The sequence below is a fragment of the Podarcis liolepis genome (genome assembly GCF_965112155.1).
Source record: "Podarcis liolepis genome assembly, chromosome: 1".
Classification (NCBI taxonomy): domain Eukaryota; kingdom Metazoa; phylum Chordata; class Lepidosauria; order Squamata; family Lacertidae; genus Podarcis; species Podarcis liolepis.
Genome location: NC_139554.1, coordinates 119563170 through 119587015, shown reverse-complemented (window position 1 = coordinate 119587015; position 23846 = coordinate 119563170). Strand labels below are relative to the sequence as shown.

General features: G+C 44.7%; 1 protein-coding gene across 2 annotated transcripts in view; it reads left to right on the top strand.

Moving 5' to 3' along the window:
• COL5A2 (collagen type V alpha 2 chain) overlaps window positions 1–23846 on the top strand; it is a 178271-nt gene that overhangs the window by 111117 nt on the left and 43308 nt on the right. For both annotated transcript variants that reach the window (XM_083467403.1, XM_083467402.1), the window contains 11 exons: window positions 1432–1485; window positions 2173–2226; window positions 3795–3839; window positions 5528–5581; window positions 5969–6013; window positions 10120–10173; window positions 14438–14536; window positions 15701–15745; window positions 16650–16748; window positions 18309–18362; window positions 20293–20400. In XM_083467403.1, coding sequence (XP_083323529.1) covers window positions 1432–1485; window positions 2173–2226; window positions 3795–3839; window positions 5528–5581; window positions 5969–6013; window positions 10120–10173; window positions 14438–14536; window positions 15701–15745; window positions 16650–16748; window positions 18309–18362; window positions 20293–20400 — 711 coding nt within the window. The remainder of the gene's footprint in view (window positions 1–1431; window positions 1486–2172; window positions 2227–3794; window positions 3840–5527; window positions 5582–5968; window positions 6014–10119; window positions 10174–14437; window positions 14537–15700; window positions 15746–16649; window positions 16749–18308; window positions 18363–20292; window positions 20401–23846) is intronic.

Here is a 23846-nt window from a genome sequence, read left to right as displayed (position 1 = left end):
CTTAGATCTGTGATCATTTAATGAATAATAAAAAATTGTTCAGTAGATGATACAAGAAGTTAGATGGAAGAAGCATGGAGGGGCGTCTTCGCTTCTTCAATGGTGTCTTTTTTTTGGTGCAAAATAGCTGACTTAACAGCTGTCATGTAAAAGAAAAATTTGCTTTTGGGTCTTTAGTCCTCAAAATGATTTCCCACTAGATTTGTTTAATTAAAGAGTAGTCGTATATCTCTTTCATTTTGGTAATGAAAAGTCTACCTCTCTTGTGTAAAACAATTCAGTAAGCATTCTAGCTGTTTTGTTTCCATGCATGTAAAAGGACTCTGAACCTCAGCGGCGGCTAGAGCAAATAGGACACAGCCCCAGTAAACTTGGTCTGTCCTCAAGAAGTCCCCACCTGCCAGTCTTATGCCTTTCAGCTAGCTCAGGGTGTGGCCCTGCCTCAACCTCCTTGAGCTCATTTTCTTACAATTCAGTAGGGAGGAGGAAGATGCCAAAACTATTGATTTGCAGTAGATTGGCAAAGGTTTCATGACTCCCAATCGTTTAACAACCACAAAATGACTTCCCTCACCTAAATTAGGCTGCTGAAGTGAAGAGAGCTAACCAGGTGCACTTTTGCTTCAAAGGACTGTGAGTTCAGCTTAGTTTTGCTACTGAAAACAAATAATAATAATAATAATAATAATAATAATAATAATAATAATAATAATTTATTATTTATACCCCGCCCATCTGGCTGGGTTTCCCCAGCCACTCTGGGCGGCTTCCAAAAGAATATTAAAATACTATGATACATCAAACATTAAAAGCTTCCCTAAACAGGGCTGCCTTCAGATGTCTTCTAAAAGTCTGGTAGTTGTTGTTCTCTTTGACATCTGGTGGGAGGGCGTTCCACAGGGAGGGCGCCACTACCGAGAAGGCCCTCTGCCTGGTTCCCTGTAACTTGGCTCACCGTATGCTCAGAGGCACTCTGTTCTCGAATTCTAACTCCTATGTCTTTTGAATCTGGTGATGGTTGGTGGGTTTTACTGAAAAGCACAGTAGTTCTCGGAAGAGCCTGAAGTCTGCTCACCCCTTCCCTACATCAGGCTTGCATGTTGTGTGAACGTAGATGTGTAGACCAGGGCCTAGGAGGCCAGGGTTCAAATCCCTGCTAAGACTATGGAGTGCTCACTGTCTCTCAACCTAACCCGCCTCACATGCTCATTGTGAGGATAAATGGGATACATCTTTTGGGCCATAGCTCCATGGTGGAACACATCCTTTGCATGTAGAATGGTCCCAAGTAGTGCTGGGCAAAACTGCTGTCAAGAAACCCTAGAGAGCTGCTAACCAATCAGAGCAAAGAATACCGAGCTACATGGACCAATGGTCTGACTTAGTATATACACCACCTATGTAACTATGAGTTGTTTCTCTTTGTTTCAGGGCGCTCGCGGTTTTCCTGGTGCTCCTGGCCTTCCAGGTTTAAAGGGCCATAGGGTAAGTGTGACCACGTCTGCTTCCCTAGTCAACTTTAGTTTCAGGGACTGACTGGACGAGGAAGAGTGGTGGGAGCAGCCCACCCAAGAGCCCACCAGGGAGAAGACAGAAGATGACGACTTAGGTCCCGGATCCTGGTGGTGGGACACTGAAGAGCAGGGACGAGCTGGGAGGTTCTAGAAGCAAGGGGTTTGAGCGATCAAGGGGGGGGGGTGTTCAGAAGAAGTAGGCCCTTCCAGGATAGGGCTAGAGGTTGGAAGTCACAGTGTGAGCGCAGATTCAGACAGAGAGGAGTCAGAAGTTGCCCTTGCTACCCAACAGCAGGACAGTCCCAGTCCTGCTGGCCCTTCTCCCCATCTGACACCCTGCTCAAGGAGAGTGCTGCACATGGCTGAGCAATGGACCAGACAGGCCCAAAGCAGAAGCCCATCCCATCACCGTAGCCTTTGTCTGCTTAGGAGGGATCCAGAGTAAAAGGCCGTAGGGAGAAGGGCAGAGCTTGTGGTCAGTTTCAGCAAGCCAGAGGACTCTACTGTGTTGTTATTTTCTGTTAAATAAAGCTAACTACATTCCATGTCTCCTGTGTCTCCCTGCCCTGTGGTCAACCAGGCACATAATGTGTGTGTGTGTGATGAACTATTCTTCTTTGAGTATTAAAAATTAAATATTCTTGTATATATGTCATAGGGACATAAAGGACTCGAAGGCCCTAAGGGTGAAATGGGAGCCACTGGATCTAAGGTAATGGTTTGTTTTTTGTTTTACAGGGAAATAGCTTGATTTTGTTGTCAGGAATTTGAAATGATCAAATCTCATGCATAGGATATTTAGGGGCAGGATTTTGATTAATGAGCCTCATTAGAGGAAGCTATGTTGCATTTGGTGACAGCGGAAGCTTCTTGCAATGGTTGCCTTACTTCAGCACCATAATGCATAGAGCAGCTGTGTGAATTGCTCCACCCTGTGACACTACAAACAGAGCTGGCAGTAGTGCTGAAGCTCTTCAGCCATTGGGGGGCACTTCAGAGTATAAACCGCTCTACCTATGTTTCGTGAGGCCCATATGGAGTGGCATCAAGTGGCTCTCCTCTGGCGATTGTGAAGTGTAGGCCACCCTTAATCGTTGGTTTACCGTTTCCCCTTGCACACCTGAAGAAAAACAAAGCAAAATATAGTGTAAGATATAGTTCTCTGATGTAATGAGTTTCCCATTACAGTGGTGCCCCGCAAGACGAACGCCTCGCGAGACAAAAAACTCACAAAACGAAAGGTTTTTTCGTTTTCGAGTTGCCTCGCAAGACGAATTTCCCTATGGGCTTGCTTCGCAAAACGAAGCTTGCCCCGCAAGCTCCGGGGACAGCGGGAAGCGCAGCGCTTCTTCCCCGCTGTCCCCGGATCTCTTTTGAAGCAAGGGGGGCGGGGAGAAGCGATCTTCTCCCCTCAGCCCCAGGTCCGGGGACAGCGGGAAGCGCAGCGCGTCTTCCCTGCTGTCCCCAGACCTCTTTTGAAGCAAGGTGCGGCGGGGAGAAGCGATCTTCTCCCCGCAGCCCCAGGTCCGGGGACAGCGGGAAGCGCAGCGCATCTTCCCCGCTGTCCCCGGACCTCTTTTGAAGCAAGGGGCGGCGGGGAGAAGCGATCTTCTCCCCGCAGCACCTTGCTTCAAAAGAGGGGCCAGAGCGGCGCTTCCCCTCTGTCCCCGGACGGTCTCCATAGGAACGCATTGATTGATTTTCAATGCATTCCTATGGGAAACCGTGCTTCGCAAGACGAAAAACTCGCAAGAAGAAAAAACTTGCGGAACAAATTAATTTCGTCTTGCGAGGCACCACTGTACTTCATTATCAGTACCAGAAGACTCTCCTCGACTCATGAGGTTTTCTTTAGCATCTTCCAGTGGGTAGATCTGGCCCAACTCTCCAAAAAAGGCTTCCAGCACAGGGATTCTGAAACCAAATGCCTCATTTGGACCCGTCTGTTGCAGAATCCACTTTTGTAGCTTTATGGTACTTGGAATGCAAATTGCTTACTTCATTAGCTGCCGTTATTAGAGGGACAACTGCATGGGACAGTGGTTTTCCTCTCAACAGTAAGGGACAAAGCAAATGCATGCTTCAGAGAAGCAAAATTATGGGATGCTCTCGGATGTTTAAAGATGAGTGTGCTTCTGGTAGTGTTTAAACCAAGGATTACTCATAAGTAACAGTGCTGTATTTATGTGTAACGTAGTACAAAATGGTGTGGTGAGGTTATCATCTGAGGCAATTTAAATATTCCTAACTTTTGCATATGTGTTTTCTGTGAATTTATAGGGGGAACTCGGTCCATCGGGTCAGATGGGTCCACCAGGCCCTATGGTGAGTGCCATTTGTATTATTTATGTTTCCCGTTTCTCCTGCCATCCTGAATGCTTTACTGTTGTGATATCGTGGCAAGCATGGATCTAGTCCATGTGCTGAAGAAATAACGTAATTACTTTGATCAATCTTCTCTAATGTTGTTTGACTCTGCAGTCCTTATGCATGTTTACTAAAATGAGTTCAATCTCTCCCCCCCTTAGTAAATATATTTAGGAGTGATGTCTTAATGTGTGCACTTAGCAGCACAGTAACATCTGGAGGACCAGAGTTTCCCCAACTGTATTTGTGTCAGGGACCATGTTGAGGAGGGCTGCACTGAGGAGGAATGGTGGGAGCCTCCCCCTGCTCCTGATCAGGATCCTGAATCTTCCCAGGAGCAGGAGGACCGTATAGATTTGGAACAGTGGTTTGCAGAGGGACATAGTTCAGAAGGCAGAAGCTGGGAAATACTGGATGGGGAACAGCTAGGAGAAGATGCACTGGGAGAGAGAGAATTAACAGATTCACTGTCTCTGGAAAGCATTCCTCTGCTCTCCCCAAGGTCAAGAAGAGCTCAGAAAGTGGCAGAAAAGACAGCACACAAAGCACAGAGGGTAGAAGCTCAGATTACAAGACATAGGAGTGACGTAGATTAATAGGGATGTAAGGGAGTGGAATCCTTAATTGGGAGCACCACCATTTTAGGAGATGGGTTCTTTGTTCCCTTGCTGTGATTATTAAAGTTTCTAACTGGTAAGAAGACTCCTTTTCTTTAGTTCTGCTTATCTGTTGCCACGGGGGAGGAAACTGATTCCCTGAAGCCTGACAATTTACATTACTCAGCAAAACTTGCTCATACCAGTAACTCTTATTCAAGCATGTAAGCACATCCAGACTGATATTTCTAGCCATGATACCTGAAACCAAAAGAAAGGGAAGTTATCTTAGTGAGTAAATATTATCACTTTCAGCCTGATAAAGTGGCTACCAGGTGGAGGTGAAGAAAACCTCCAGCAGTCAGAGAGTAGGACAATAAGGTATGGAAAATCTTAGCAGAATACCATCTCAGATCAAAGCCACTTCAGATCTTAGGTATGAAGGCTGCAAGCCTAACCACGTCTACTCAGAAGCAAATCCTATTGAATTCACTGGGGCTTACTCCAAGGAAAATGCGGTTAGGATTGTAGGCTTCAATATCTTTTGGGAGTGATTATTCTCTTCCTTACTTAAACAGGGGTGGGATGTAACAACCCTTTCTGTATGTCTACCTGGACTTAGAGGTTCGTTTTTATTATTGTAGTCATTAATAAACCCATTATTATAGCTAGGTGAACGGGATTTTCTTGCCTGACCTTGGAAACCTAATATATCCTGCCTAGGAATGGATCTGTAATGTTACCTGCTAGATACTATACTCTTTATCACTCTTATGGCTTTCTGTTGTTTAATATATTAATGCTGTTTCTGTTGTTGTGCCTTAAAACCTTAAGCAGATAAAACACATGAAGTCATAAAATAGAGTAAAACAGACAGCACATGATCCGGGGGGGGGGGGGGATGTATACCATGTCGGTTGTTCCACCTGCAACTACTGTTGTAGAACATGATTGCATACTGTTTGCGGTGAAGTTGTAAATAGAAGGTGATCTCCACTTAACTTTAGCTCACTAGAATGTTTTTTTCACTCCCTCTTTTTCTGGTTGCAGGGTCCTCGAGGAATGGCAGGAGAACGAGGACGAATTGGACCACAGGGAGTTCCAGTAAGTAGTTATTTGTAATGGAATAACCCCAACAGATCCCAGCGGGGTGCTCTGCAGTGAGGTCCAATGAGTCCCAGCTCCTCAAGGTGTGTGTGTGTGGGGGGTCAGCCCTGTCCCACAGAGTTGGCATCTATGGTCCTGGTTGTGACCACAATATATTGGTTTGGCTGAATAGTGGACTCCCATAAGTGAAAAAATTAAAGGTGTGTGTGTGTGTGTGTGTGTGTGTGTGAAAGGGTTACATTGGAATTGCCCCCCACTCTTATTTCCCCCTGTTGCCCTATACCTGCTGTTATGGGTTTTGTCCTCGAGCCACCATCGTATTACTCTTAGGTTTCTCCCAAGCTTTCCTAACCTTCATTTTTCTTGTTTTTGTTTTCTACCTAGGGGGCTCGTGGTTCTCATGGTATGCCAGGGAAGCCAGGGCCAATGGTAAGCTGCACCTCTTATCCATCTTTCTTTGCCCCCCCCCACTCCACCCAAGTTGTTTTCAATCTGGTCCCATTTCATTCAAATGAGAAAAGAACATGACTCATTTGGATCACACCACTGTTCACTGTCAACCTATTTCACAATGTGTTCTGGAAAATTAGCTTCCAGCTAAGGCCTGAGCGTTACAGACAGCAGCTGTTTTTTGGTGTGCCTTGACATGAGCGCAGAGGCCCGTAGGATGGGGAATGATGTAGGGTCAGGTAGACCTGCACTTGCCCCTGCCTCTCCAGAACTGTTCTCCTGCCTGCTTCTTATCAGGCAATGCCACATCAGGGCACATGACCACATGTGCTTTCTTGTTCAGTAGAATGGCATTATCTTTACTTGGTGCTTGGCTTGAGCCCCACTTGCTACCAGGTTTGATCACCACGAGTTAAGGTCCACGATTCTGATTGAGTTTCCGGATAGAAGACCAAAAAGTATTTATCATTCATTCTAATGCAATCTGATTTGCTAAAAAATGGAGCCTTCCCATAAATCCATAAAGGGCTCATCATGGAAGCAGCAAGCAATTATTGCACATCAAGGCCCCAAGCTTCCCAATAAAACACATGGACACAGTATTTTAGGTTAATGGGCGAATTAAGGCCACAACTTTATTGGTTACAGAATGTGAGTGGTATTGGCTTAGGCATTGGAATTGAACTGACTATATCTGACTCCTGCCCACTATGCAGGAAGTCCAGTAAGGGTCAACCACCAGTAGGGGGAGCCCTGTTGATGTATATCAACTGAGAGCTCCCCCAGGGTCCCCGATGAGGTCATGGCCTGGCCCTAGCCCCTACCCAGGCTTTGGACGAGATCCACACCCCTGGATCCCTTTAACGGAATACCCTTAAAATGGAGGGCAGGTGATGGCCACACCTCCCCTCCCCAGAACCAGGTTTTACCAATGCCTAACTGCCAGACCTTACAAAGTTGTGACAATTGCTACAAGGTCCCCTCGACAGGCGACCAACCGAGGTCCATAGCAAGGCCAATATGACGAACGCCTGAAAAGAGGGCGGGCAATCCGTGAAGCAGGAAACCAAGAGGGCAATTCCTGGCCACATGGCTGCTTAAATTCAGCCAGTCATGCCCCCTGGCTGACCGGATTGGTTGGGCAGGTGCATGACGTGGCCAGGAATCCCCTCTGACGCGGGGGCATTGCTATGCCCCTGCTGTGCATGGGGAGAGCCCGTGGCCAGTGCGCAACACCTCCCTGCTGGCAAGCAGAGCGGCCTTCTTGTCAACGCATAGATTCAAAATGGCCTGTGCAATTTGTTTCCAGTCCAAAATGGCTAGATCCAATTCTGATAACAGTGTTGCAGCAGATAACTGGGAGTGCTGCTGTACTTTTAAAGCACATTTGAAGCACTCCCCCCCCCAAAGAATTCTGGGAATTCTAGTTTACCTCTCACAGAGTTACATTTCCCAGCAATCCTTAACAAACTACAGTGCCCAGAATCCTTTGCGGTGTGTATGTGTGCTTGTGCTTTAAAGGCATAGTGTATACACAGTCTGAGTTTTGACATGTTATATTTCGGCCAGCCTTTTGTGGCTACTGAACCCGCTCAGTTCCCATTGAGTTGTTTCAGGGTTTTCTCTCTTCGGGTGTTTATTTTTGTGCTTCCACAAACCTTGGGTTCCCCCCAACCCTGCTGATGCCTTCCTCATTTGTATGTAAGGGCTGACATTTGGGGAACTGGGTTCACTGTTTATCTATAGGCATGTTGAGCTGTTGTAGTGATGCTTTAAGAAAATTCAGTACAAGGCTTCATGGCAAATGATGCTCTCACCATGAATTAATTTCTGGAACAAATCATACTACTTACTGAGATTGCCAGGAGAAGCGTCTTTTATAACAAGGCATTATTTCACTGTGTGAGTGCCTCTTGTTCTTCCAGAAGGTGCCAAGCCAGCAAAAAGGAAAGTAAAGGAAATCACCGGGGAGCAGTGAACATTTTGAAGTGGTGGTAAATGTTTATGGCCGCTGTGTGCTGCTACCCAGAGCTTGTCTAGACAATCTATCTCTTCAGCGTAGCCAAAGAAACAAAAAGCACTACAGAAGCCCTTAGCATTTTCCCCACTATATATCAAGCCAGAAAATATTGGTTAATTCTGTGGAAGAACATGACAGGGAAATATCCAAGTCTCCCTAAGAGGATGGAAAATAACTTTTCTGCAAGAATAGCAACCATAGACACTGCTATTGTCTCAGTATATTACTTTCTGGGTGGACTAAACTAAAATTAGGAGAGCTGAGCAGTTCACACCTGCAGGGGTGACGCTTGATACTGCTGATGAATATGAAAATGGATTTCATTCTAAACTGAGGAGATGTGAAGTCCTATGACATTTGATCCATGATAGTTCATTCTGCAGAACATCATGCTTTTGCTGTTGTTTTATTTTGATGGAATGATTCCATGTGCCTTACAGACCTTGAACATGAAACTTGGCTCACCTTCCCAACAAAGCTGATCATTTTATCATTTTCTTTTGAGTTTTGTACTAACATTTATCTGTTGCAAAATTCACCACGGCTCAGCCCACAAAGTTCGTTTCAGCCAAGTATTTCTGGATCACAGTAAACCAGTTTCTCCCAATATCGGATTGCATATTTATGGAATAAGCTTTCAGCTTTGAAGATTTGACAGATCGAATACCAATCCCAGGACTGACCTGCGCTTAATTTTCTCAACATGTGAAGCTACGACAATAAGACTCTGTTAGAACATGATGGCAGAGGTGTAAGAAAAAATGACTCACACTGTGTCCCAGGCTGCTGGTGTCTATACAAGGAGTGTGGGCTCTCATCCATTACATGTACAGTGTCAACACACCCAAGCCAGCAGCTGCTTAGGCCAAAGATCCCTGGTTTACTAATGCTGCATGCATAGCAGCTTAATTCCAATCGGACAGCAGCTGCAAAAAATGGCTGTAACATTCCCTCCACACACTCACACACATTTTGTTTCGTTGGCATCCAACTCAATGGAGAGCTCTGATGACTAAAAAAACTTGCTCACTTCTTTGCAATTTTTTGTTTGCTGCTAATAAAGGTATTGCCCTATTTAGATTTTTTGATTTTGCCTGGCGTAGACATATTTAATGTCAATATGTCTCCCATTCATAATTCATTTTCTCCCCAGAAAGTGAATATTCATTGAACTGAATGCTGAAAAGGACTCACCTAGTACTTTCAATGTAGAGACATCACCTTGCCAACAAAGGTCCGTATAGTAAAAGCTATGGTTTTCCCAGTAGTGATGTATGGAAGTGAAAGCTGGACCATAAAGAAGGCTGATCGCCGAAGAATTGACGCTTTTGAATTCTGGTGCTGGAGGAGACTCTTGAGAGTCCCATGGACTGCAAGAAGATCAAACCTCTCCATTCTGAAGGAAATCAGCCCTGAGTGCTCACTGGAAGGACAGATCCTGAAGCTGAGGCTCCAATACTTTGGCCACCTCATGAGAAGAGAAGACTCCCTGGAAAAGACCCTGATGTTGGGAAAGATGGAGGGCACAAGGAGAAGGGAACGACAGAAAACGAGATGGTTGGATAGCGTTCTCGAAGCTACCAGCATGAGTTTGACCAAACTGCAGGAGGCAGTGGAAGAAAGAAGTGCCTGGCGTGCTTTGGTCCATGGGATCACAAAGAGTCGGACATGACTAAACGACTAAACAACAACAAAGTACTTTCGAATATCTTGGTTGTAGTTTGCTGCCCTAAGATATCTATCAGGGATTGCTCGTTCCTTGTGAAGAACATTTATTGACATTGGGCAGATGTCCTCATGGAGCTTGGGTTGGAAGCTGCTTGTAGATCAAGCAGCCATGTTCAATCACATTGTAAATTCACTGGGAAAATCTGCATAATCATTGGAAAACCACCCTTTCCCAGAAGAAAAGGCGGTACACATGGTTAGCTAATCATTTTGGTGCAAGTTACCACTTTAAGCTGACTTTTAAATGCCAAGTATGTTTTTTTCCACCATCATGTTGTCTGGTAGAGAAGATAAGGAGAACATGTGCTCAATTATGTTTACTATCTCCTTGTTGCAGGGTCCCCTTGGTATTGCTGGTTCACCAGGTTTTCCAGGCATTCCTGGCAGGAAGGTAAGTCATGTTTTGCTTCAATTCTGTTGGGGAAATACCTCTCCACTTTTTCTGTACTGCATCTTCTAATATGCATATTTTTGTTTCAGAACAAGGAGATAAAATATCCCTGGCACCCCAATTCTAAGAAAGTTTACTCAGGAGTAAACCCCAATGATTCAAAATCAACCATGCCGTGCTTGATTATTCGGTGAAGAAACAATCAGTTTATCCATCATTTGTCGCTAGATCCTGGTCTTAGTGCGTCATCCAAACATGAGCTCGTGGTTTAGGTTTCTCCAAACTAACCACGAATTATGGCCAGGTGTGTCCTAAGGCTTATGGCTTGTAGTTTGGGAGAGCTGAACCGTGAACTTGGGTTTGGATGACATGCTAAGTCAAACCATGGCTAAGTCAAACCATGCACAGCTTTGCAGCAGGATGGCCAGGGAGGAGCAAAACAGCTGCAATGTCCTCTGGGAGTCTCCAGCACTAAGCCATGGTTTAGCTTAAAGCAGTGGTGTGAACCAGGCCTATGTATGGAAACAAGGATCAGCTTCTCCTTTCCTTCTTAGCCTGGAGGCAAAGAGAACCTGCATTTATTAACTCCTTGCTGAAGCAACTGTGTGAACAGCAAAGACTGCTTTACTGCCGAAGTTAATATGGGCACAGGCTGTTTGAAGTGATACATATGAACATATCCGCCAATAATATGAAGAAGCGAAGTCACAGAAGAAATTTAAGTGCGCTGTTGAGCAAAGCTTCTATACGCATTGCATGTTTTTTTCCCCTTTTTTAAGGTTGTGAGTGTGGTGTTAATTTAGCTGGATAGATCTGGTTGCAGCATCCCTTAGGAAACCGAAACAGCTGGAAGTGCAATTCATTTTAACAGGAGTTGGCAATGCACCTGGGGCTCTTCCTGTGCCACAGAATAATGAACTGCAGAAAAAGCTAAACAGCCAGGTTTTCCTCATTTATATGGTGTCATAAAGCAGCCCTGTTCTCATGCAAAGTTGGTGTTAGCTCATCTCCCATGCTCAACATATTTTTTTTTTAAAAAACCACCTACAAGAGAGGTCCATTTAGATGAAAGAATTATAATAGTGAAAACACACCCCTATCTTTAACACTAGGATAGTATTAGTTTTTAATAATGCTGGATCTAGTTTCTTTCTTTTATTACTTCATATTTTTTTTTATATGGCCTCACTGGCAGGCTATAGTTTTCTCACGGTTATTTTTCTAGTGTGCTTTTAAACTTTATATTTAAGAATGTTGGGTCTATAGGAAAGTTGGCATTCTTTATAGCCTAAAGGCGCAAGCAAGTGGTTTGAGGAAGAGTCCTGGGGAAAGTTCCTACCACTGTATTTTTATTTCAAAGGGTATTTGGGGGGGGGCACTTTCCCAATGGACTGTATGTTCTGAATAGTTTTAACTGGGAAAAGCATGTAAATATACTGAATTAGTCTGTGTTGGGCCATTATTTGCCCTTGTTGCTCTGAATTTTCATTTCATTTCAGCGCCTGTTTCCCCTTAAAGAAGCACGTTATATGTGTGCGTGTATGCATGTGTGTTGTGCAGACTAGATGGGGCCTAGAATTAGGCCACTGTTTTTATCGCCCCAACCTGAGCCCTTGACCACAAGAGGAGAACTTAAGGGAAATTCTCCTTTCTATGGAGAATTCCAAGGAAATTCCGAGTGCTTATCGATTGTGGTGACATCACATTTGCAGTGACATTTTACTTTTGTGCCCCTGTCCTATTCACACACAATCTACCAGTTGTGGGTAGTGGAATAAGGCAGTGGTGCTCACCAGACCTCCGACCAGAGGCGTAGCAAGGTCAGGTGGTACCTGGTGCAGAATTTTTTTGGTCACCTCTCCACATTGAACTTTTTAAAAGAAGAGAAAATAAGATACTTACATTTGCAAGTGTTATTTTCTGGTTTATTTACTTAACATTGTGAGCATAAGCACTTAAATCCCCCCCCAACTTTGTTCTCACACCTACCTTTCCCCCTGTGTGTTCCAGGGTTTGGTCCTGAGTTGAGGGAGCTTTTGCTTCTTTCCTTCCCTCCTCCCTTTGCTTGTTTGCTCACCTGCCTCCTTCCCATCTTCTCCCTGCCTGCCTCCTTCAGCAGCCTAGGAGCGTGGGGCAATGGCCGCTGGCAAAGCAGCGTGGCTCCCCCCTTCCCCCAATGGCTCGGGGTAGGCTTGGGAGTCACGGGTGCATGGCGCACCGAATGTCAGTCCCCTCAGCAATGACACCCAGGGTGGTCCGCCCCCACTGCACTCCCTTTCCTACGCCTCTGCCTCCGACTACCTGTGTCACTGCTGCGTATGGGACACAGCGTATGGGAGGGGTGAAGCGGCAGTGAGGTTAGGTAAAGGTAAAGGGACCCCTGACCATTAGGTCCAGTCGTGACCGACTCTGGGGTTGCGGCGCTCTTCCGGCTTTATTGGCCAAGGGAGCCGGCATACAGCTTCCGGGTCATGTGGCCAGCATGACTAAGCTGCTTCTGGCGAACCAGAGCAGCGCACGGAAACACCATTTACCTTCCCGCCGGAGCGGTACCTATTTATCTACTTGCACTTTGACGTGCTTTCGAACTGCTAGGTTGGCAGGAGCAGGGACCGAGTAACAGGAGCTCACCCCATCGCGGGGATTTGAACCGCCGACCTTCTGATCGGCAAGTCCTAGGCTCTGTGGTTTAACCCACAGTGCCACCTGCGTCCCATGCCACCCGCGTCCCATTGGGTGAGGTTAGTGTGTTGCAAAAGCACCAGTAGAGCCAACCCTTGATTGATCAAGGCACAGCATGAGCTATGCCTGCCCAAATTCCCTATTCTACAGAACTATTAAAGGTTCAGAAGCCCTGTCCTCTTTTTGCACCTGGCCACCCATGTTCTGGAATGTAAAACCGGGCAATGCTAATGGGGTTGGCCACCTTCCCCAGCTGGGATTAACAGATACTTACTTAGACCCTAAAGACTTCTTAGTGGGAAGAAAGTTCTTTGCTTTCCTAGCACCCTTCTGTACTTTCCCCTCTTCCTTACTGTGTGCGCACAAAAGAGAAAGCATTGCTGACGTCGCTCTGCGGAGTGGTGGAGGCCGAGCTGCTGAACTTCTTCTCTGTCCCGAAGTTCTTAAAATCTCATCACCGCAAACATCTGGTCGCCATGTCCTTGGAAAGAAACAGCGCAAAGACTAATCAGCCTAGCAGATGTTTTGCGCTGTATTTACAGTTGGCCGTTCTCGCTAAACAATCATTAGTCAATGCAGTAATTTAAGGGATTAAGTCATAATCCTTTTAATGGATGGGCAGGAGCAGGGAATAGGGACAGACCGAAACAATGTCGGCATGTGAAGGAACTTGGCGAAAGGGAGCAAGTATGTGGTTTTTGTTCTTTTTTGTTTAAAGAAGTGTTGGCTAAGATTCTCACTTTCGATGGAATGATCTCACATTGCATTAAGGGATTCACCAAACATATGCAATGTGTCTTTTGCAAGTTTATAGCGTTGAACATGATTTGAATATTATTTTAATGAATGTGCATCTATCGCATGGATTCTGTAGCATCTTTATTTGGAAGTGTTCACTGCATTATACAGGGAAAACTGTAAGTTGGGGAAACTGCATTTTTTAAAAAGGAATTGACTCCATGGGTGTGTCCCTATGGTCTCGAACTCACTGCTGCCCTGCCCCAGCCCCATCTGGCAGGCTGAAACCACACCAGCTGAGGACGCGGGTGGTCCTGTGGGTTAAACCACAGAGCCTAGAACTTGCAGATCAGAAGGTCGGCAGTTCGAATCCACGTGACGGGGTGAGCTCCCATTGCTCGGTCCCTGCTCCTGCCAACCTAGCAGTTCGAAAGCACATCAAAGTGCAAGTAGATAAATAGGTACTGCTCCGGCGGGAAGGTAAACGGCATTTCCGTGTGCTGCTCTGGTTCGCCAGAAGTGGCTTAGTCATGCTGGCCACATGACCCGGAAGCTGTACGCCAGCTCCCTCGGCCAATAAAGCGAGATGAGCGTCGCAACCCCAGAGTTGGTCACGACTGGAACTAATGGTCAGGGGTCCCCTTTACGCTAACCACACCAGTTTCAGGAGAGTGGTTTCATGGCTGTGTCCCACCACATGAACTTCAACTAGACTGCTGCTCTGCTACAATGATATTCTCTTTGCAGTTTAATCCCAGAGCTGTCAATCATGGTCAAGATCTTTCTCTTAATGGTGGTGGTTAATATTCAGAAACAATGCATTTCTCCCTCACCTTTTTTCCAGGGTGAAGCTGGTCCAACAGGTGCACGTGGTCCAGAAGGTCCTCAGGGACAAAGAGGTGAAACAGGTCTGCCAGGTCCTGCAGGAACATTTGGTCTTCCTGTAAGTTCACCAGACTTTTCATAACCTGAGCATTTCATGAGTCCTAATTTTTGTTGCGGTGGTGAAACTGTGTCTGATCTCTGCTACTACACGATTGCAAGTGGCGGCTCACACTGAATTTTCCTATTTTAGAACATTTCTTTTTGACATCTTGATTTTGATGTAAAGGGATTTGTATGTGTGCATCCATGTGAAAGTATATTCAGGAATGTGAGCTACAATGCAAGCCACGCTTCCACAGTGACAGCCAGTCCACAATTTCCCTGATGTATAATTGAATGCATAGTTCAGGGGTTGCCGACCTTTCTCGGCCCATGAACACATTTGCAAAGAGGAGAAGCTATCATGGGCACCATTCAAAGCCCACAACCTGTTCGATTGCTTGCAGTAGAACACTTCTCTCAAGTCTAATTTCAGTGGCACAGGGGTGGGGCAAGTCCTCTGCAGGCAGATGTGATGTGCATCTGCAGGAGCCAAGTTGGTGACCCCCTAGCATAGTAAATGGATCACTAGAGAATTACGGTAATAATCTGTAATAGAAAGAAGCGGGAGTCCCAGTAACGGGAGAATGGATACAAAAGCTTATGAAATATGCAGAAATGGCAAAACTTACCGGAAGAATAAGAAATCGAGATAGCAAACTTTTTATATATAAAAGAATGGAAATGGTTTGTTGAATATTTACAGATAAATTGCAAAGAGATCAAAACATTGGCAGGATTATTGTAATAACCTGCGGTTTCATAAGAGTGTATATTTAAAGTAGATAATTAAATGAGCAAATTAAATGAATTTGGATATGAAAAGGATATTAAATATTCTTAATTCGCATCAGCAAATATCTCAAGACGGCTGCACTTTGAAGGTATGGTGGGGATCTGCCCAAGGTGGTTGCAGCTAACGCACACCACTGTCTTGTGTGGCTACAAAGTAGTTGCTTATGATACACAGATGACACGTGTCCACAAAGTATTAGATCAATCTTGACTGTCTTTGATTTTATTTACAGCTGCAGAGGTGTGTTCAGTCTGAGAATACTGAAATTTCCATTGTTTAAGCTACGTAACATCTGCACATTTTCCTCTTGCTGCCTGTTTTTCAAAGAAGGTGTGGATGAACGCTGAAGCTTGTTGCTAACGATGATATCTCTTACTCTCCATTTAGGGCTCCCCCGGTACGGATGGTTCCCCAGGTACTAAAGGGCCATCGGTAAGTGATCATATAAACAACCAAATAGTTTCTGGGCCCAATTCAAAGTGCTGCTTTTGACCTAGAAAGCCTTAAATGGCTCAGGACTTCAGTAGCTCAAGGGCCGTCTCTCTCCATATGAGGCTACCTGGACCCTGAGATCATCTTCTGAGGCCCTTCTTTGTGTGCTTCCTCCACGAGATGTCGGGAGGGTGGCAACATGAGAATGGGCCCTTTCTGCAGTGGCTCCCAGTTTCTGGAATGCTCTCCCCAGGGAGTTTTGTCTGGCGCCTTCATTCCATATCTTTAGGCACCAGGCAAAAACCAGGTGGTGATATGATGATCATGATGATGATGATGGCATGTATTTCGTTATTTTTTTTAGCTGTTTTTAAAATTTATTTAATCATTTTTTCAATACAAACAACCACCACAAAAAACACATACAACAAAAACCACAATAGCACTAATAACTCAATTTAACAATTCAGATTTGAGTACTGATATACCTATAACTACACCTTTTTAAGAATATTTTTCCACCTCTCCTCCCCCTACTTCCCACCACTGTCCGCCTTCCAGATTTCTTCATATTTATGCATTCTTAATTTGCGTCGACATGCAATTCCTCCGCATGTAGCTAGTCTGTCCATATTGTCAATCCATGCACTCAATGGAACCTTTTTGCGGCTCTTCCAATTCATCAAAACAATATTTTTTTTTTGCTTCCAATATGGCACAGTACATCCAATTTTTTTGCCCCCTTGTAATCTCCCACGTTTCCGGTATATAATTTAGAATCAAATTCAATTCCCCTAAATAACAATTTTTTTTATTACTCTTGCAAGAACCAGGTGGTGATAAGATGATGATGGCATGTCTTTCCTTGTGTATATGTTGTCAACCATATTTATATGTCTTCTAGGGCTCTCCCGGCACTTCAGGTCCACCTGGCTCACCAGGACCTCTTGGTTCTCCAGGACCACAAGGCAGCACAGGTCCCCCTGGCATCAGAGGGCAAATGGTAATGATGTTCCCCTCACATTGGAAATGGTACAATATTCTACAGGGTGCTGGTGTTGCTATTGCCAGCTTATAGTGCCTATGATGAAATGGAGAGGCAATTCAAGTGAGATAGGTTCGTTTCAATCATTCTTAGGCATATTCCTACCAGGGCTGGGCCAGAACCTGGAACCAGAAGTAGTGTGCTAGGGACTTGGAGCTGAGGAACAAAGTCAAGGGTCAAAGCTGAGGGACATAGCTGAGCGTTTGAATGGAGCAATGCATCAAAACACATCAAGGCCAGGGAGACCATTGCTTCTCAACAGGCAATCTCTCACAGCTCTTACTATGCAAGAGGAACCATTGACCAGCCTGGTTGACCATGAACGCTTTACTTTCCAGAAGCGAGTTCTGTCATTCACCACACGGAGGCAGCTGCACACAGAGCTGTAGAATTGTAGCATTGGAAGGGCTCCTGAAATGCAGGAACCTTTCGCCCAAAGTGTGGCTCAAACCACCGACCCTCAAGGTGTCCCAGCAGACAAAGGCTGCTGGCTCCAGTCTAGGTGGCTCTTGACAATTGCACGTTATTTTACTGGCTCCTCCTTTTCGTAAAAGACATTTCGTACAAGCGTCCAGATATTTGACAAAACAGCAATTTGTCTGCCCTGCAGAACGATTGAGGTACATTTGCACAGGTGTTAAATAGCACATGAGCCGTAATTTATATGCTGGTACTAAACTGAAAAATATTAGAGACATGATACAATTTACTACAGTGGTGTCTCAGCCACAGTGTCACTGCTAGTGTGCCATTGAGAACAGGGAGAGCATAGAGGAGGGAGAAAGGTTGTTTTCTGCTGCTCCAGAGAAGCGGACATGGAGCAATGGATCCAAACTACAAGAAAGAAGATTCCACCTAAACATTAGGAAGAACTTCCTGACAGTAAGAGCTGTTCGACAGTGGAATTTGCTGCCAAGGAGTGTGGTGGAGTCTCCTACTTTGGAGGTCTTTAAGCAGAGGCTTGACAACCATATGTCAGGAGTGCTCTGATGGTGTTTCCTGCTTGGCAGGGGGTTGGACTCGATGGCCCTTGTGGTCTCTTCCAACTCTATGATTCTATGATTCTGTGATTCTAGGGTATATGGAATAGATCAGCAGATGTTTGGAGAAGTTCACCGCCGTGCCAAGGTGTTCATTTAGTCAGTGCAAGCATTTTGGCTTGCCAGAAGAAACGATTCCTCTTCTCCTCACCCTACGGGTTGTTCTGAGGGTTCTCCTAACCCCTGAGCCAATTTTGGATGGGAACACATGGCTAGGAGAGGGGGAAGGCCCTAATACACAAGTGGAAGTCAATGTACAACGCTTCTGTTGACAGGACTGTAGTAGAATCCAACCAATTACCAATAATTCACAAAAATCATTGTGATTTTATTTAAATGACTTTCCTTAAAAAAGAAAAAGAAATCTAACACAATGTTTTCTAACATTAAATGTTATCATCGGTCAGTGTTATCCCTATCATGCTTGACAAACCCAGCGGCACTGATTACTCTTTTAATGGCAGATATTTACTTTCAGGGAGATCCTGGTGTGCCCGGTTTCAAAGGAGAAGCAGGCCCTAAAGGTGAACCGGTAAGTCTTCCAAACATATCTTCTAGGAGCTATCCTTAGAGTTTCCTCTTTCAAGAGAACACATTTCCCTCTCTAACATACTTCAGACTGGATTGCACAGTCTGTTTGCACCTGTTGGCTTTGAAGAAACAATATTAACCTTGACCTTGGGAATTTTTGGGGCTCCAGGAATCCTACTCTGCTTAAGTGGATGATTCCAAGATTTAAAAACACACCTCATAATTTAACTCCATGTACTGAAGGAAAAAATAGCTGCAAATATAACATACAATTCCATTAAGAACAATGGAGACATTAACTGGAAATGCATGAGCAACTTGTGCTCTTCCCATTAAATGTGTGTGTGTGTGTGTGTGTGTGTGTGTACACACACACACACACAACAAATGCCTCACAATAGAAGTAAATCCAAACATTGTTCTAAGTACTGCAATTTGCTGATGCATTGCATAGTTCTGACACTTCGTCTGTCGACAAGGGCTGCAGATGACCTTGACTATAAAAGATCAGATGTGGCTGTGGCCTGGGAGCACACCACATCAAATTACTTCCGAATAAACATGCACAGGTTTCAAAAGCATGCTGATTGGTTATAGTTAATACATCCGTAATAAGTATACACTGCACTGTATCACTTGCATGCAGCATCCACTCATAAACAAATCTAACTCTACTTAATTTTATTTAAAATTGCAAAAAAAGATAGTCAGGTAAAATGCATTGTGTAGTTAATGTGGTGAAATAGTGCCTTAGATACAACTTTGGGTTGCCCAAAATGGCATGCAGCTGTTTCTGCTGGTCAATGAAAAATGATCAGCAGTAGCATTTGTGGGACCCCTGATTTTGGCTAGTGTTTGTGTCAGGTGTGTTGAATTATTATTCTCCAAGCTGGAGGCAATGGTGACACTTAGGACAGTGTACTTTAAAAATAAATAAATCCCAAATACCTACCTATTTACCTAACCAACCACATTTGTATCCTCCTCTTCTTCCAAGGAACTGAGAATAACATATATGGGGTGGGGTGGGGGTTGTCAACCTAAGTCATTATCTCTTGTGAAGTTGGTTTGACTGGTTGATAGTGGCTTGACCAAGACCACCTGAGATCTTTGTGGTCATTGTGATCAGGAATTTTAACTCTTGTCTCACTGGTCTAATCCTAACATTCTATTCACTTGTCCAGTAGCACCTACCAGACCAACTAAGTTTGTTCTGGGTATAAGCTTTCGTGTGCATGCACACTTCAGGTAACTGAAGAAACCTATACCCAGAACAAACTTGGTTGGCCTGGAAGGTGGTACTCGACAATTTTTTAATTTTTATTTATTTATTTCAACTGTGTCAGACCAAGGTGGCTACCTACCTGATTCTATTCACTGCCAGTTGCATGTAGATTCTCTGAATCACTGCTTTACTATCAAAGGTAACCTCCAAACCAAACGTAGGTAGAATCGTTCCATAGATAAATGATTGTTGTGTTGCTTAGGAATTTGCTTCCCGTGTTTACAGCTGAGTTTTGAACATGCACATTATTCATTTAGCTTGTGTATACAGAAACACAATTTTGTTCTGAAAGGAAGGTTTATGAATATAGCACACAATTAGTAATGATAGAATTATGAGTAATTATAGAATTAATTCCCTCTAATGCTGTTTGGCCTGCGTTCCAGAATTGCCGGAACATTAGAATTTATGCAAGCAAGGAAACAACCGTAAAGGATTATTATAGAAATGCAGTCCATTCAGGCATCCTTCTTCATGAAACATTAGCTTCTGCTGCTGAAACGGAAAAGGAAACACAACATTTTAAACATACAGCCATGGCTATCTGTCGTGTTGGAAACGAATGTTTGTCTTTGTGTGCCTGATTATATGAATGACTCATAGGTTCTTGCATATCTTTTTAAAATGGATTTTTCTTCTCCTCTAGGGTCCACACGGCCCTCAGGGTCCAATTGGCCCCGTTGGTGAAGAAGGGAAAAGAGGTCCTCGTGGCGACCCAGGGTCAGTTGGCCCTCCTGGACCTGTGGGAGAAAGGGTAAGGAAGAAAACAAATTAAAAAGCAAACAAAGACCCAAGTAGCTTTGCCTAGATTCTGTTCAAAAGCTCCAGGCAGGTTTCTTTTTGTTCACGAGGCATAAAACCCACATTTTATAAACTACTGTGGTAAAATTGCAATAACTGACAATTTGACTGTCCTGTGTCTGGAGGTGGTTGGAGGATGGATGGTGGCTAGCAGATTGAGGTTGAATCCTGACAAGACAGAAGTACTGTTTTTGGGGGGCAGGCAGGTGTGGGGGACTCCCTGGTCCTGAATGGGGTAACTGTGCCCCTGAAGGACCAGGTGCACAGCCTGGGAGTCATTTTGGACTCACAAGCTGCCCATGGAGGCACAGGTCAATTCTGTGTCCAGGGCAGCTGTCTACCAGCTCCACCTGGTACACAGGCTGAGACCCTACCTGCCCGCAGACTGTCTTGCCAGAGTGGAACATGCTGTAGTTATCTCTCGCTTGGACTACTGCAATGTACTCTACATGGGGCTGCCTTTGAAGGTGACCCGGAAACTGCAACTAATCCAGAATGAGGCAGCTAAACTGGTGACTGGGAGTGGCCGCCGGGACCACATAACACTGGTCTTGAAAGACCTACATTGGCTCCCAGTACATTTCTGAGCACAGTTCAAAGTGTTGGTGCTGACCTGTAAAGCCCTAAACAGCTTTGGTCCTGTATTCCTGAAGGAGCGTCTCCACCCCCGTCATGAAACATGAAATTTATTACGGCCAGAGACCAGCTTGTGAAACACAAATGGAACTACAATCCCAAAAGCAAGACAAACATTTAAAACAATATACAACAATGGATTTTAAGTTTAAAAATGCGGTAGGCATATAAACACATAAAAACTTTAAGATAGACTACCATAGAGAAATGACCCAGAATCACCCGTGGATCAGAGTTTGGGAATTTTTTTTTAACAAACTATATTGAATCGGGGGATGGTCTGTGCCTACAGATCCACCCCCATCATACAGCCCAGAAACTAAGGTCCAGCTCCGAGGGCGTTCTGGCGGTTACCTCGCTGAGAGAAGTGAGGTTACAGGGAACCAGGCAGAGGGCCATCTCGGTAGTGGTGCTCTCCCTGTGGAATGCCCTCCTATCCGATGTCAAGGAAATAAACAACTATCTGACTTTTAGGGGGTAGCTAGGGGGTGGGAGGGTGGACCATCCTGAGCGGCACTTTTTGGAGGGATGACACAGCGCAGTTTCACCCATGGGTCATGCCTGAGAATTGGTGGCAAATTCGCCGCTCTTGCCTGGGCTGGGCAGTGTTGTGCGAGGATGCCTGACTGCAGCTCCACCCCTGGGTCAGGTGTGACCCCAGGGGCGCAGTGGGTTCCCTCTGCATCCTGTCCCCCCTTAGGGGATGCCCTGCTCCCCTGTCCTGGGTGTCTGTAGCATACACTCTGCTGTTGATTATACTAAAAAAATATTCTGTCCATAGCTTTCTCGCACTTGGTTTCCTGCAGTGAAACACTTAAGTCTATCAGCAAACATGGAACACAATTTCAGAACAGGAAAGCAATTCTGTCTCCCACAAAAAAAGGACAGGCTGATAAATGAAATTTAGGACTACACCAAATCAAATAATTTTTTTATTTCCTATTCTCTTGAAGAGAGTTGGGAATAAAGTCCTCAGTTTTCTCAAATGGTGCCAGAGAGATAAAGATAAGCCTGAGAAAATGGTCATTTTCTTCGAAACATGTTTTACTGAAATGGCCAAAGAGATCTTGTCCTGTTCCTTTTTTTTTTATTGGGCAAGAATGAGTTTGAAACAATTTAATCAAATATACTAAGTGATGTAATTGGTTTTTTAAATGTATCTATGACATGCATATTTGCTTCATGGTTTAAGACTTTCTGAATTTATATATTTTGTTGGCATTAATATAATTCAATTGAAATATCATAGGCATGGTGAAAAATTGTATCTATCATGTACTATTTTGTGACCAGATTTCCTTGTCTTGTTTGGCCTCATACTGTCTATTAAAAAGTACATTCAGTTGTGGTTCTTGTTAAAATTTGTATACTGCCGTTCATGTATAGATCACAGGGCAGTTCACAACATAAAAATACAGAATACGTATTAAAAACAAGAACAGCCCTCCCCCCAAAAGAAACCAATAACCTTCCTCTCCACAACACATTTAGCAGAGTATCTGATGTTTCTGAGCCCAAGGCGCAGCTGGCTTACATCCTCCAGCAGTGGACCAGAGGGAAGACTTGTTCACTCTGGTCCGCCACCTAGGCTCCTCCCCCTCCAAGGCTCTCATTGGCCATTTACTAAATTCAAACTTTGGTGGGCACGCCCGCCATCTCCTGCAGCCAGCCAAAGAGGACCCCAGCAGTCTGCCACAAGGGGGGAAAGATTTCTCTTTCTCCTCAGGGAGTCATGCTGGGCGGCAACCGTTGCCCACCCCAAATTTGGGTAAGCAACATCTGCAGCTGGTGAACCAGCCATAGCCGTAAGCACACCTTGCACTGAAGTCACCTGGGCCTCAAATGACGATGCAGTATCCAGGGGTGGATCTAAACACAGGGAAAAACCTGCTATAAATAAGTCAGAAATTAGATCATTTTAACAAAAGAAAAAGATCCCTATGGAAAAGTGTGCTGTAAAATTTCCTGCTCTCTGGTGCCATCTTGTGTTGCATTTTTATAACACATTCAAATAGCTGTTTCTTTACAAATGTAGCTGAGGCCCAGGAGTATTATATACAGAATGGGGAGTTAGGGAGTCATGTACGTCACCTTGAACTCCTTGGAGAAAATGGGTTGGTTTTTTTAGATGTAATAAACATTGCATTATCAGGTGTTAGATAGGGATGCTTGAGGATTCAGTGTTTGTGAAGAGCTATATGTAGATTTCAAGAACAACAAACAGAGCCTAGGACTTGCCGATCAGAAGGTCGGCAGTTCGAATCCCCGCGATGGGGTGGGCTCCTGTTGCTCGGTCCCTGCTCCTGCCAACCTATCAGTTTGAAAGCACATCAAAGTACAAGTAGATAAATAGGTACCGCTCTGGCGGGAAGGTAAATGGCTTTTCCGTGCGCTGCTCTAGTTCTCCAGAAGCGGCTTAGTCATGCTGGCCACATGACCCGGAAGCTGTACGCCGGCTCCCTCAGCCAATAAAGCAAGATGAACACCGCAACCCCAGAGTCGGTCACAACTGGACCTAATGGTCAGGGGTCCCTTTAACTTAATATGTAGATTTCAAAAACAACAATTCAGATTAATGAAAAAGTGACACAGTGTGAGAACGGATTGATTGATTCATTTGTTCTAATAGGTTAGGCTCAGATCCAATTGTCATCTGTAGGAAAAGAAGACTGAGTTCTTCAAAACCTCCTTCCAAGAAGCTAATCACTGCAATTATCAATTTTGTAACTGGGCTACCTATGTACAGACATAGCAGCTAGGTTG